The sequence below is a fragment of the Siniperca chuatsi genome, linkage group LG14 (genome assembly GCF_020085105.1).
Source record: "Siniperca chuatsi isolate FFG_IHB_CAS linkage group LG14, ASM2008510v1, whole genome shotgun sequence".
In the NCBI taxonomy this organism is placed as follows: Eukaryota; Metazoa; Chordata; class Actinopteri; order Centrarchiformes; family Sinipercidae; genus Siniperca; species Siniperca chuatsi.
Window position 1 is genome coordinate 18,973,451 of NC_058055.1, and position 14,104 is coordinate 18,987,554.

The following is a 14,104-nucleotide window of genomic DNA, read 5'->3' on the forward strand; positions in this document are numbered from 1 at the left end:
GTGACATGTTCCTTCATTACCATCAACATGGGCACTGTAATTTATTATGACTCAAACCCACATACACCATTCAGGTGCCGTGAATACCTACTAGTGTACCTAATGTGTATTAATCTGTAGCTGAAAATGGTTCCCAATAAATGCACTATTTACTCCAGTTTGAGTAATGTTAAGATTTACGAACAAATGGTCTTGGGGCTGAGTGCAACAGAGAACGTATGAAAGTCAGAAAGTATTGAGAGATGGGCTAACATGTTGTTGGTTTTGTTTGTTTGATGGGATTTGCTGAAAAATATGGAATAAGGCCACCCTTATCCTTTCAGCTGAAATCATTGAAACTGTCACTAGCCACTAGCCTGTCACCAGTTTATTCATAAAACTATATCAGTCACCCTCTTTTCAATTTAGATAATATAGATTCAGTGTGCTCCTAACCCTCCTTCCTCTTCAGCAAATGAAATGTGTGCTGACAAGGTCTCTGCTTTTCTTCAAACTCAAAAACATTTTAGTCTCTGGCTCGTTCTAAAGTCCTTCATTGCACCGATGTAGTAGAACATGTCAGCCTACCTCATGGTATACAGCAGCGTGCCTTCCTCTGTAATTCGCAGCAGCTTGTTTGGCATGGTCATGTTGTGGGCCACTGACTTTTTGCCATTGTGGAAGAAGGTATCGGGAGTCCAGATCTTGCTGGCCATCAGGTTGTTGAGACGTAGCACAGCCATGGGACCTTTGAACTTTAACCTTTCATCTTTCCAACTCTGTCTGAAGAAGACATCAATGGTGTACTCCTACAGGTGGTAGGTGAGAGGTAGAGAAAAATATAAGTCAACAAAGAAGTGGACAAAAAAAGAAATAAACTCAACCCTGTAGCTATTTTCTTTCTACATACTACAGCTGGCTTGGGGAAGGTGCTGAGTAATCCAACCTTATTTTCCCATTTTTACACTTTTTCATGTTTTTATTTTTCCCTTTTTCTCTTCCTCATGTCACTTTGACTTTCTGATGGTAGCATTGGCCTAGTTTCCCGACTGGTAACTGTCTCTTCATGTTAAAGGGTTTGGCAAACAATGGGAGGATCTAGTGGGTCGAGGTGCATGGTTTTCTAGCTGGTATCTTTTCTGAAAGTTTTCTGAGTATAGTAATTGTTCTCTATTTCACACAGTATTATGTGTGGTTGCTTTTCCATTTTCTTTCATTTTAATATTTACATAATTGTGGTCTGGTCAGTTTAATGCACTTTATGCAAATAGAGGGTCATTTGGTATTTGGTCATTTGGTATTACATTGTTAGGTAAGTGCCCAAAATGATCTTTGTTAGCATTTATCTTTGGGGAAACTTCTTTGCTCACTAATCTAAATTACACAGGACACAAAAAGGAAGGAAGCACTGGATGCAAAATTAGGAGGACATTTCATTTTGAAGACAGCTAATGGCTATAACTAAGAGCAGATTTTAATGGTTCCACATGACTGCCCGGCAGAGTAAAGAGAACTCTAAAAATTACAGTGTAGCCTGTTTTTGTCCCCCCCCCCCCTTTCCACTCAGCCCGTGTAAGATAATTACCATGAGCTGAAACAGAGCTTCAAGGTAATAGAGGAGAATAGGGAAAGGTTGGAGATGGAGAAAATGTTCAGCTTCCTTCTGGCCTTAACACAGCAGCAAAATAGTCCTGGACCATATTTCAGCCAGTGCAATTAGAGGAGATTATGTCAAATAGAGTACACACACTTCACGTGAAGTCTTTTTTTTCAAGTGGTAAAGGAGAGACAGTGAGACATTTGGATGAGATTAATTGGTTACCGGTGCACAGAGCAAAGCTCAGATGCTCATGTTTGAACAGCCCACGTTTTTTTTTTAGGTAGCATATTGAAGTAGACTAAAGAAATCATTAAAATGATGATTCATATTTGGATGTTGCATTTTAATTTTAATTTTGCTATTTTTTATTCCCACCTACTGTCAAATCATCTCATCATTCTAGTGTTTATCCATAATCTCAAAATGGAATTTGACAACAGCATGACCTTCCAAATCACAGCAACACATAACATAAAGTATAAATACATACAATACTCTTTCTACAAGTTAAACAAACTGAATATTTGAGACTATTTTCAATATTCTAAAACAAATAAACAGAGTTTGGGGTCAGGGTGCACAGCAAATTTCGACATGCACATAAAAGTCACATGCTGTCATATTTATGAGTAGGGGTGGCATTTGTGTGGAGTGGGATTACGAACCATGTACCAGATAATACATTTCACACATGTGACAGTTTTATTAACACATCAGGAGCTAATGGAATGAATCGTCAAATTAATAATGATTTTACAGCTTAGAGACCATTGTGTCCAGAGAGGTTAGAAAAGAGGGGTGAGGATGGAGGGACAGGGACACGGGGAAACTAGTGACATTTACAGAGGCGAAAAGAGTCTTACCATGTCATGGTCCGAAACTGGCCCAATACTAGTAACGAAAATGTCAGTCTTGACTTCAGTTACACGCTCTGTTGAAGCAGGAAATTGCCAGAGTGAGTGACTATCAGTGGCATTCATTAGCCCCTAACTACCTGTTAATACAAGACCACCTGGCTATAGCCTCTGATCCATTCAATCTATTCAACATTATTTTTTAATACTTAGACACTTTCACACACACACACACACACACACACACATTGGAAAGAAAACACTGCCATAAAAATGCCCATTTTGGATGTCGATAACCATTTCTGCTGGTATTAGTTTCAGTGTCAGCTTAATTACCCGGACAATGGTTCAATCTCTTAATAAATTTGCACATTGCTGTGTTACTGAAAATATGCACTGTGGTCCCGTAATAGTGATAGCCAAAATGGGTCCAGTGGGGATTCATTTGAAGGGGTGGCAGAGGCGATGTTTATGTGTGTGTCTTCATTCCTTGTGATTTTGAAACTGAAATATGACAGCATGATTTATGAATGATTCCCATCATAATCCATAATTTCTTCCCCTCGGCTGCTGAACTTTTAGCAGGCCTGGTTTTATTTGCCTGTCTGTTTGATGTTTCCTGCATCATACTGTGCAATCCTCAGTGTCCTTCACACACCAATTCTCACATTATTTCTCCCTCTTTTCTCTTGTACTCTCTGTTTCATTCCCTTTCTCTCATTCTCTCATTTTCTGTTTCTGGATCTGTCTCAGTCTCCCATCCATTTTGTTTCTCTCACTAACAATGCATAGTTGACAATAGAGTGAAGAGGAGCCCACACAATAAAATGACATTCACTGTGTTATATTAGAAGTACTGGCATTATGACAATTCACTGTTTCACAAAAGCAGCATGCGAAGAATGAGTCTCCAATTCTTTTTTTTTCAATTATCACACACAAAATCTGACACTGAAAGCAAAGCCACCTCCATAAGATCTAGTCATATTACTATGTGTAGTCATGTGTAAAGTAAGCTATTTGTAGGAGTCTTTTGGATGACATTTTCATATTTGCAAAAAAAAAAAAAAAAAAAAAAAAAACATACAATGATTTAAAAAGTCACCATGAGGGACAAAATATATTCAATGACTTAGGTTTACTGACCTCCCAGTCCTGGCCTGAGGCGATTGTCATAGCCATCCAGAAGGCTGTCTAAGATCTTGGTGAACACTGTAGTGTTATCTTTCTGTTCATCTGTCATGCCGTTCTGCCCAGAGCTGGCAAAGCAAAGAAGAAGTTTTAACGTCATCACAGCTAGAGTCCAAAATCACAGTCAAAACTGCCAGAGATTAAGAAGAAACTTTGAATATGAATCATATATCAAAGACAAAAAAAGAGATCTCTGCTCTGTAGTTAGCGAGACAGCTCTGTTGAAGTACTTGGGCAGCACAGAATGCATCATGAATCACATTGTGGGAAAAATGGAAACTGTAAAAAGAAAGAAGGAAAACTCTGTCAAATCCTGTATGACACTGACACATTTCGCTGTCGTTGCCAATTTACAATTCAGTGTGTGACCATAAGGTTTTAGATCATATTGATATGAGATGAATAAGCAAGTAATTATTGTTCAGAGGTGGGCAGGAACGGAAAATATCCCTATTATCCCTTTAGAAAATCTGTATATTAATAAAGGCATGGCTGCAAGTGTTAAAGTTATTTTCATCAGCAGGATGTTAAACTTAGCATACAGAGCACACATGTGCACACGAGCACACACACCCACACTAAGGCACAATCTCGTAGAGAGAGAGAATAGAGAAGTCATAATACATTATTTATACCTTAATATGATCTTTTAGACCACAAAGGCCTTGCTGAGTTTGCTCTTTGAACAACATGAAACAAAATGCTTAGAGCCATGCCGAAAACAGTCACAATCAGTAATTGTGAGAGCAGAGTTTGCAGCATCTCCATACACACTCATAATCAGGAATACAGGCCCTAAGTACATTGCGTATCATAAAGGCAGGATGCGACAGGGATGTTTAGAGAATATGTATGTGCATGTGTGTGTTTACATACCTGAATCAATGTATGTATGTGCTGTAGGCTCAGGGTCTGTGCACATATGAAAGCTTATATGCATATCCATGCATATGTTTGCATGTGTATTAGTACTGATAATAAGCGGATGAAAGTCTCTAACAATATATTGTATGCCGCTAAGCAATCATCCTCTCCCTCTTTTTTAGGCCAATATCATTTGGTTTGATTACATGCTAAATAAACAGCAAGTGTTTGGAAACAAGCTCTGCTAGCTAAACGGCTCCAAGGAGAGGGAGAGGTCATCAAGATTAGTTAGCAGGGACCTGCAATGAGAGGGAAGGAAAAGTAGGAGGGATGGCAGTATCAGGGAGAGGAGTCTGAAGAAACATGCGAGGAAAGCTCTAAAGAAAAGAATAAGAAGATAAAAAAAGATGGAGATAACGGAGATGGAGGAGGGGGGAGATAAAAAGCAGAAGAGTGAGGTTGGGTATCCTCACCTTTTCCCAACCTCACTCTTCTGCTTTTTATCTCCCTGTTAAATGAAACTGGGGAGTGGTGTTTTAGAGAGACACAGCTCACACTCAAAGCTGTGGGATTCAAGCAGATCCTACAGCTTTGACTTTGAGCAGCTAAACATTTTTCTCTCTAAATAAGGATGCGCCACACATGGATTTGTATACAAGGGTTAATGCACATCTCTCTGCCACCAATTTCCCTTAATTCACAAGCATCCCTCTATCTGCCAAAAAAAGACCTCTCTGAAAACCAAAAACAGTATTAAAACTGTAGAAACTGTGATGAGCAATTTTGTTTTGCGTCAGTCTCGGAGGTAACAGCTTTGAAATACTCAAATTCAAAACAATAATTCATTTGTTTTGTTCAGGTCTGGGAAGCCAATTATGTATAAATATAGGAAGCATACAATGCAACCATGGGATGTCAGCTGAGGCTACAATAAAACATAACCTCCTCTTCCCTCCCTTCTTAATATTCCTACTATCTACATTTATTTAGGCATTTCCAATTTGCCAAATCAGAGCAACACACCAAAACAGTTTTTGGTCTGGGGTCCCAAGGGTTATAGTTATCTTGTTATAGTATTCACCAACAGAGAAAACAAGCCAGGATGTCCCTTAGCTCTTTTACGTTCACCAATAATTAAAATACATATATTATGGGTAAATACAAGGAAAGAATCCACCCTTACAAGTCATTAATAATCAGTGGAAACAATGGCCACAGTAAAGGGCACACTTTTTGACCTTGCATTTCTTGAATGATAGGGTGCTTTATTTTACCTTGATTCAAGGTAACGACAAGTCAAATTCACTATCCCAACCCAGTAGAAACCCAAGAATTTTACATATTAGGAATGGATGGCATGGAATTATATGGCACATATCTTTTTTTAAGATATATATTCACATGTTTTACAGTGTGTATGGGAAAAGTGGGTGGTGGGGGGTTAGGGTTGTATGTCAAGGAAAAGAAAAGAAAATGGAGAGAAAAAGGTGCTGTGGAAGAATACACATGTTTATCAGCCAGGGGCCACTTCCTCATAAAACATTGTACACCATCCCCATCTACAGGTCATCTGAACAGCAACAGTGCCGTTCACACTCACTCTGCTAATGTCTCTCTCTCTCTCCCTTTCTCCATTTTACTGTACCTCTCTCTCTCTCTCTCTCTCTCTCTCTCTCTCTCTCTCTCTCTCTCTCTCTCTATCCCTCTCTCCCGTCACTTGGATATCTAATTATAAGGCAATGTCTTTCGTTGGCAACATACTGTAGCAGAGATCTTTGTGATTAGCGTATCTCGTTGAAATCCCCCAAGGTGTGTGTGTGTGTGTGTGTGTGTGCGAGTGTGTGATTCTGTATTTGACTTCAAAAAGGGGACTGGATTATACAGTATATCTTTGGGTGATAATTGCTTTGCAGTTTGCAGTGACAGTTCCTCAGTAAAGTAATCAGTACTTTTTCTCTAACTCAACATACAGCACATCAAACCCAGTATATCAGACCCTCCATTTGCTAGTCAGTACATCTCAAACCTAAGCTACAGCCGTGATTAATCAGTTAGATCGAATTCATGTGCAATAATGACGTATTGCAGTGCATCATACATTTGAAATAGGACACATGCCGTGTTCTGCATGTGCTCAGGGTGTGTAAGCTGAAACATGTACATGCATACTGTGTTTTCAGGGTAAAACTGTTGTAACTGAGAGAGAAGCAAGCTGGACCATCTCAAGACATCACCATTCAAGTCAACTGTCTGTGACAGTTCTACTGAATTATTCAATTGTGCAGAAAAGCCCAATCCCTTCAGTCTCTCCAGGATTCTCCAGAAGAACCATAATGGGATGAGAGCTCAAATGATCTCCTGCAGGTGCAGCAGCTGATGAATTGTACAACTACTTTGTGGTTTTTATTTGGAACAGTGAATGTTTAACTGGTCTGCATGTTTATTTACTGCAGTGTTCAATGTCATAGTTATCCACATTAATCCAAGGAGTGGAGTCAGATTATTATGTTTTGAGGTATGCTACACATGAATGACTGGCCAGCATTTTAATCATGTGGGAATTAATGCAGTCACAGTCACATGACAGTGGATCTTATTGCTGTCATCTCTTATCCAATCATTCTCTCTCTGTTTGCCTGCTTCTGGTTAGGCGACATCCGACACCTCAGTGTTGACATTGAGAAGTGTGTCTTTACATCGGCCCTACTATGCCCGCAGTCACTGTCAAAAACACATGTGCACAAATCTGTGCCAAATAACACAGTGCAACACACATCATCTACTGTACACAGCCCAGGTTTTAAAACTGAGAATGTAGATGTTGGCCCAAAAGGCTAGTGACCCAAAAAAAGTGTAACACAATGGTAACGTGTATAGTGACTATTTAGGCTCCTCATAACCTCCCTCTGTGTTGCACTTCTTATTACCTCTATGCACTTATAAGCATGGAGGTGTCCTGTGGGGATGCCCCAGTTACAACCACAGTGAATATGCTATGTAAGGGTGTAACTCAATAAATCAAGCAATAGGCAGGAAGACAGAACATCAGCCTGACTGATTTACTGGCATATTTACTAGCCAAGTGACCACTTGGCAAACACCGAGACCAGCATTAAAAGGTACAATACTACATTCAACATTTTACCCAATGCAGTGTGCTCTTCACGGTTTGTCCCCCAAATGTCACTATGTACAATAACAGTGTTCAAATAGTATCTTGATCATATAGGCAATATTTAGAAATACAATAATGACCCTGCTGAGTGTTTGTGTCAAACGCTGCATATGGCTTCAAATCTGTCATATGTACAATGTGCATGATATGTGCAGATTATTTGTGGCTTTCATATGTTTCAAGCAATCCAATGATCCAGTGTAATACACGGGTACATGTGCATTTGTAAATTAAAGTTTGTTCTTACCTTTTCCCACCCAGTACGCTATTGGCGACAAGCAAGCAAGCCCACAGACACAGAAAGGCCGTCCTGCTCCGTCCACACATAGTTGCAATATGAGGACCTTTCACTGCTGGAGGTCAAAGAGAGAGAGAATGAACATCATTACCAAGTCTTATGAGCCAGTAGTCCACCATTAAACCCTACATGGCATCACATCAAGTGTCATGTAGATGTGCTAAAACAACAACAGCCAATGAGGTGGAGGCTGTGAGGGAGACCTTGTTCCTATAGAGATGCTTTATGTGAGGTTTTTGGTCTTGGTTCTTAACATCTCTCACAGATTCACTGACAGCACATGAATCAAACCAAATGGCCCTGCCACATGCGTTGGGCCATCACATGCCACTTGACACACGCAACCCTCAAAGATTTACATCATCGTTTTGAATTATCTGTCACACTGAAAGAGGCATATTCTCCACTCTAACTATGTTGGAGACCGAATTTAAATAAGTGCTCAGCATTTGAATGATCAGAACGCCACCCAGTGTAAATACGACTTTCATAGCTGACACTCACTACACACGCATACGGCATGGCTGCATCTGTAGCGCATAATGATTAAGAAGAAATAAGGCAACACATCATCGACCACATAACATCTTGTGTGAGCTTGTAGCACCTGTACACAGCCTCCTCTAATACCCTGCAATGTGAAACAGAGTGATACCGCAATATCAAACCAAACCCCACTAAAATAAGAGCATTTGCTTCCTCCTCAATCATTAAGCTATGATGTCAACCGGGTCATAAAGTAAGCAATTACATGCAAAACAAATAGCATGCAAAACACAATGGTCAGATTCACGGGTCCATTTTTGAAGGCATAATCGATGTGTCCACGAGAGGACCAATTACTTACTTATAGAAAAGCGCTTAACCAGTATTTCACCAACAACCACAAAAATCTACCACTGAAACACAGCCCACATAGAAGACAATACCCCTGCTACTTGCTTGTGATGCTCCAAGGTGCACTGTGAGCGTATGGGAGTCGGGAGACATACAATGCTCTGTTAAAAATAATAAAATAAATCCTTTGGTTGACAAGGATTTGACAAAGCTGGGATGATACAGATTAACGAATGGAGGAGAAAATCCCGCGCAAGCACACTTTCTAAGTTATTCAGATGAAATGTCACCCTCTCATCTACGATATATGAATATATTCGAGCTGGACAGAAATTTTGCATGCAACTGGCATCCCTGCAAGGCTGGTCTAAATGCATGCATGGCGATCCAATCCATGCGTGGCGGAGTAATTAAGCAAATGTGCGTTGATGCTGTTTTATTCGGAGCGCTGTCCGCGGTGCTTATACCAGGCTGCCTCCCGTTAAAAACATGAGACGGCTCTTGTTTGCCATAAAATACCCCTTAAACGGTCCCAATTTCGACGACAAACTCCCCGTCTCCCCAATAAAACTCGCCTTCGATTCTAGCGGTGTCCAGCAACACAAACCATCCCTTTCTAAATCCGAGCGTTACTCCCCTCTCCCTTTCTTCTGCCTGATAAAAAGGCGAGAAAAATTGAGAAAATCACTTACAGCAGATGAGTCGTGGTATATTCTCTGTCCGCTGGCTATATCCTCAAACTTTTGAGAATATCGTTTCTAGCCGGACTGAATGAGAAAAATCCTCTGTGATCTCAGATCTGACGAATTTTAGCTTGAGGCTGGAGAAGCGGCTGCTGACGATATGCGCAGGTCTCTCTCACTGTTCATTGGCGGTGCTGTAGTGAGTTGAACTCTCTCAGTCTGTCAGCAACAAAAAACAATTCTACTAAACTAACAAATATGGCCTGTGTACAGAGGTCTCTATCCCAAATAAACGTTTTAGTTCATCAAACGTGCATGTAAATAAAGTGCATGGCAAACAGACTGTGTCCAAGCGCAGACCATTTAATTTTAGAATAGGCTGTACCAACCTAATGCAAAGACTAGCCCGCCCATTTTATATGCAGCACAATTTAACTTCCACTGCTGTCGTCTTAATCTCTTTTCAGTGGCTGATAAATAAAAATCCTCTTACATTTTCAACTGGGATCCCTTGTTTTTTCCCCATCGCGCTTTCTCTCTCTCGCTCCCTTACTCCTACGTGATGATTTCCAAGGAGATAAAATTGACATCTATCAAAAGACCGTCTCGCGACCAAGACAGCTAGGGCATCTTATGGAGAAGAGTAGGAGTCATAAAACGGATAGTAAATACTTACGATGAAGTGAAAAAAAGAAATTAAACACGAATGGATTACACGGCTCGGATACGCGCGCACACAAGCAGGGAAAAGACACCTCCAAAATTTTACGAAAATCGTGTTCCCTCACCAGCTTGCACTGATGAGACGAGTCTCTCTCTGCAATAAAATCCTCCTCGAATCACTCACCGTCTCCTAAAAGCCTGCGTTTCGCATCGAGACAACAGCACTGTGTCTCTGTTTACAGCCAAATATTCTGCTGCTACAGCCGTGCCACTCAAGACTGAGCTCAGAACGGCGAGGAGCGCTGAGCTGCGTGCATCTGCAAGGGAGGAAAAAAAATTGGGCTGATGATACCCAGCGTATATTTTTGTAGTCATCTGCGTATTTCAAGTTAAACTACAAATCAGAGGACATTTTCATCACCAATGACTACAGAAGGAGGCATAAGAGGAAAACAAGGGCATTCTTATGGGCAGTTTATTATACCATATCAGTGTAATTCATGATTGCATAAGCCTCCAATAAATCCCAGCTGTTGATTTTGGAATGTTTTTGACAGAGGAGCAACTCATTTTTCGCCTTCAGTTTTGACTGGGGTTTATTTTCGTCAGAGCAGGCAGAGTGAGCTGGCAGTGTAGTCACGTCAGTCTGGTCTGCAGTGCAACGTTTCCTCTGTGAGCGTGTGTGTGTGTGTGTGTGTGTGTGTTGCCTCCTCACGCGTGGTTAAAGAAGTGCATGTGCGTGATTAGTTATGTGTATTCTCTTTATTCAATAAGAAATCTATCTGTCTATCTTTCTATCTAAAATCAAATTGTTCGACATTTTAGGACATACATGTTACATGAACATCATTTCAAACCTAAATACAAATAGGCTAAATTAAAATAATTTCCAATCCAAATACTTGACATGTACTTCTCCCCCCTTTTTCTCCCTCTTCTTGCGCTCTGCTCATATTTCGTCCTCATAACCTGATGCTGCAGGTGCACGCGCATATTTTAATAATAATAACAAGAACCCCGCCCCCCCACAATCCCGCCGAGCTCTTTCCATAGAATTAATGCTATTGTAATGCAAGTGGAGTATCATTTCAAGCTGCTTTCCTTCTCTCAAAGCCAGACGCCGCCGCTGCATGTGACTCGAGTTGCCTGTGCGCGCGTGCACGTGCGAGCATGCATAACCAACACGTGCCCGCGTGCGTATTGTGTCGGCGCGCACACCCGAGACGGACAGTGGAGAGGAGAAAAGTACGACTCTCGTCTTCCCTCCCCCCCCCCGTTTTAATAACCTTCCGTTCTGCCAAAGAGGATCATTTCTTAGCGGGCAACAACAGACAGCTTCTCCAAAACACTGCAAGTGATCAATTAAGCCGAATTTCCAGTGACACCGCTCAAAGAAATAAGGGCAAGCGAAGGCGACTTGCCTACTCACAGCTCCATCTCTGGGCAGGTGATCGGAACGGATAGTGAAGTGAGGTGTGTGTGTGTGTGTGTGTGTGCGGAGAGAGATGGATGACGGTAATTTAGGTGAGAGATGTGCAGGTTATGGGGAAATAATCACTCGCAGTGCTTTTGAATTTTAAAAGAAGGGATATTGACGAATTACCCCCCCACCCTGTTTGTGCATCCATCATGGTGATGTGTATGGCGATAATTTGTTTCGTTTCATGTAAACTTAAAGTACCAACTGTGCTAAATTGATATTCAGAATCAATGTGTGGCAAAGTCAGGCTTGTATTACTGACACTTTGACACAAAAAGTAACCTGCAGCCACCTTTGTGTGTTCACACACTTGACATTTGTGTCACTGTGTGTTTGTATTGTACCTCTGCCCATGTGTGTTTCTGTGGCTAGGCATGCACAAGCACAACCATTTGCTCTTTGGGGTTTCTTTTGGAGCCTTTGTCCTGCACTTAAAGCACTAGGATTGTTGTCTCTCAAGGGAAAAGTGGCCCTTTGAACACTCTTGACCCTGAAAGGTTTTGCTGACCTCTTTTTAGTTTAGTGAACACCTGCCTTTTAATGACTGACACAAAACCCCCACATTCTTTGTCAGTCCTGGTCCACAAGCACACAGACAACAGCAGGTGACGTCTCAGTTTCAGTTTCTGTAGGCAGTAAAGAGCATTTTAAAGAGGCATAAAACCAGGACAGGTGGGAGAGGGCCTTTTTAGCTATTTTGTTAGGTTTTTTTTTGAGTGGACCAGATCACTCTTCACAAGGGAGGGATGTCCTCATTTGGCATGTGATGTCACTCGATTGGAGATTCCAGAGGCTCTGTGAGTATCTCTGCTCATGGACTCTTCTAGCCAGAGGCATGTTGTGGCTTCGGTTAGGTCAGGGCTGCTCCTCGATGAAGAGGTCGCTCAAGACCACTCTGTCTCTGTCCAGTATGCAACAGCAGGCAGGGCTCCCATCTGGGTGCCTCCAACTGAGGCTCTAGCAGGAGAGAGAGAGAGATAAACCCAAGTGCAGTACTTTAGTTCAATTACTGCAGTAAAGCTTGATTTGTGCTTGGCTTTTGTGCCCCTTGGGCTTGTGCATTTCACAGTGCCAGCGGGTTAAAACTCTACTACTGCTCTGGCTCTTGAACCCGGACTTGGTGTCTACTGCTAAACATTGTCTCATTTCCCTCTTGCCCAGCTCCTGGTTTTATCCTTTATACCTCATCTGATCTGGATGCAGCAGGCAAATTGAGACTTTCTACAGGTGTGGATGAATCAGTGGAAATATTTTCAGTGAGGTGCTATCCACATGTGGTACCAAGAAGGGGAAAAACACTCACAATAAATCAAAGCCAATTTTATATAGAGCTCCACCACCAAATAAGAATGAAGGAAGGTTGGCTCCAGAGTGGACCAGAATGCACTGTCAGAAGCTAATGCTGCCAAATTGCTGGGTACCTTCTAGCAGTTTTACTGGTGGACACACAGCCACTGTGGCTGTAGCCTGTAGTTCCCTTTCTGCAGAGCATTAAAGGAGACCTATTCCTGCTCTGTATGTTTTTTCTGGTACTCCAGAGAGTAGCTTTGCATGATTCACAGTTCAAAAACATCCCTTTTTATCTTATACTGGCCCTTTATGCAGATCCTCAGTTCATCCTCTGTCTGAAACAAGCCGTTTTAGCTCCTGTCTCCTTAAGGCCCCTCCCTAAAAGCCCAACTACTTCTGATTGGCCAACTTCCTGGAAGCCTGCTGAGCACCCAGTGCTTGTGAGCCACTGTATCCAGTTCTCTTTATACACCCACTGCTGTGAGTGCCATTGTGCTCGACGGCATATGACGCTACAGTAACTTAGCATGGAAAATAGCGATACGGGGTACTGAATTGTATGAATTTACTGTTTATCACACCACAAATGAGACAAGAATTTGGTTGGAAAAACGATAGACGCCGCTGGAGTGGACCGTCTCTGGGGGTCGGGCCTCACTGATTACTGTACAAAACAATACAACTTTTATAACTTTATTCACTGATTTTGGTGAAACTGGATCATATTTTAGCTTAGCTGACTGCCTGGACTAGGAGCTCGGAGCCCTGAGTGAGTGTTGGTGTTTACATCGCTAGCACAGGAGCTTTGGACCGCTGGGAGGAGGAGGAGGAGGAGTCAGCTAGCTAATGGGACCGTTAGATGCACAGCTAACTGAGCTAATGGCAGCTACAGTTAGCAGTAGTTAGCGGTTACTTTAGCAACAAGTAAAGCTAACTGTCTATCAAGAAACTAATTTATGGTGACCAGACATCCTGGTTTGGCCGGAACTGCCCTGGTTTGTCTGGGATTGTCCCGGTTTCGAGCTGGGTGTCCCGAGTCCCGACAAATATCTGTAAAACACTAAAATGTCCCGTTTTTCAAAGTTCACTACCAAATTGTCCCAGTTTTCACCACTAATAAAATAATAATTATAATATTAAACTTGTTTTCAGCGCTTACATAGACATTTATCATGTTCTGTCCCACTCAT

The 14,104-nt window shown here is 41.7% G+C and overlaps 1 protein-coding gene across 10 annotated transcripts in view; it reads right to left on the reverse strand.

Annotated features, from left to right (window-relative positions):
• The window catches only part of gabra1 (gamma-aminobutyric acid type A receptor subunit alpha1), a 30,395-nt gene extending 19,928 nt beyond the window's left edge, over positions 1 to 10,467 (reverse strand). The window contains exons 1-6 of one of the 10 annotated variants that reach the window (XM_044221982.1): positions 10,270 to 10,461; positions 9,491 to 9,700; positions 7,911 to 8,016; positions 3,580 to 3,692; positions 2,443 to 2,510; positions 568 to 788 (exon numbers count right to left, since the gene is read on the reverse strand). In XM_044221982.1, coding sequence (XP_044077917.1) covers positions 568 to 788; positions 2,443 to 2,510; positions 3,580 to 3,692; positions 7,911 to 7,990 — 482 coding nt within the window. In that variant the 5' untranslated portion in view covers positions 7,991 to 8,016; positions 9,491 to 9,700; positions 10,270 to 10,461. Of the gene's footprint in view, positions 1 to 567; positions 789 to 2,442; positions 2,511 to 3,579; positions 3,693 to 4,961; positions 4,968 to 7,910; positions 8,017 to 8,890; positions 9,352 to 9,490; positions 9,701 to 9,974; positions 10,088 to 10,269 lie in introns of those variants that run through there. The other 9 variants (XM_044221983.1, XM_044221984.1, XM_044221981.1 and 6 more) reach the window with 9 other exon arrangements.
• Between the last annotated feature and the right edge of the window lie 3,637 nt (positions 10,468 to 14,104).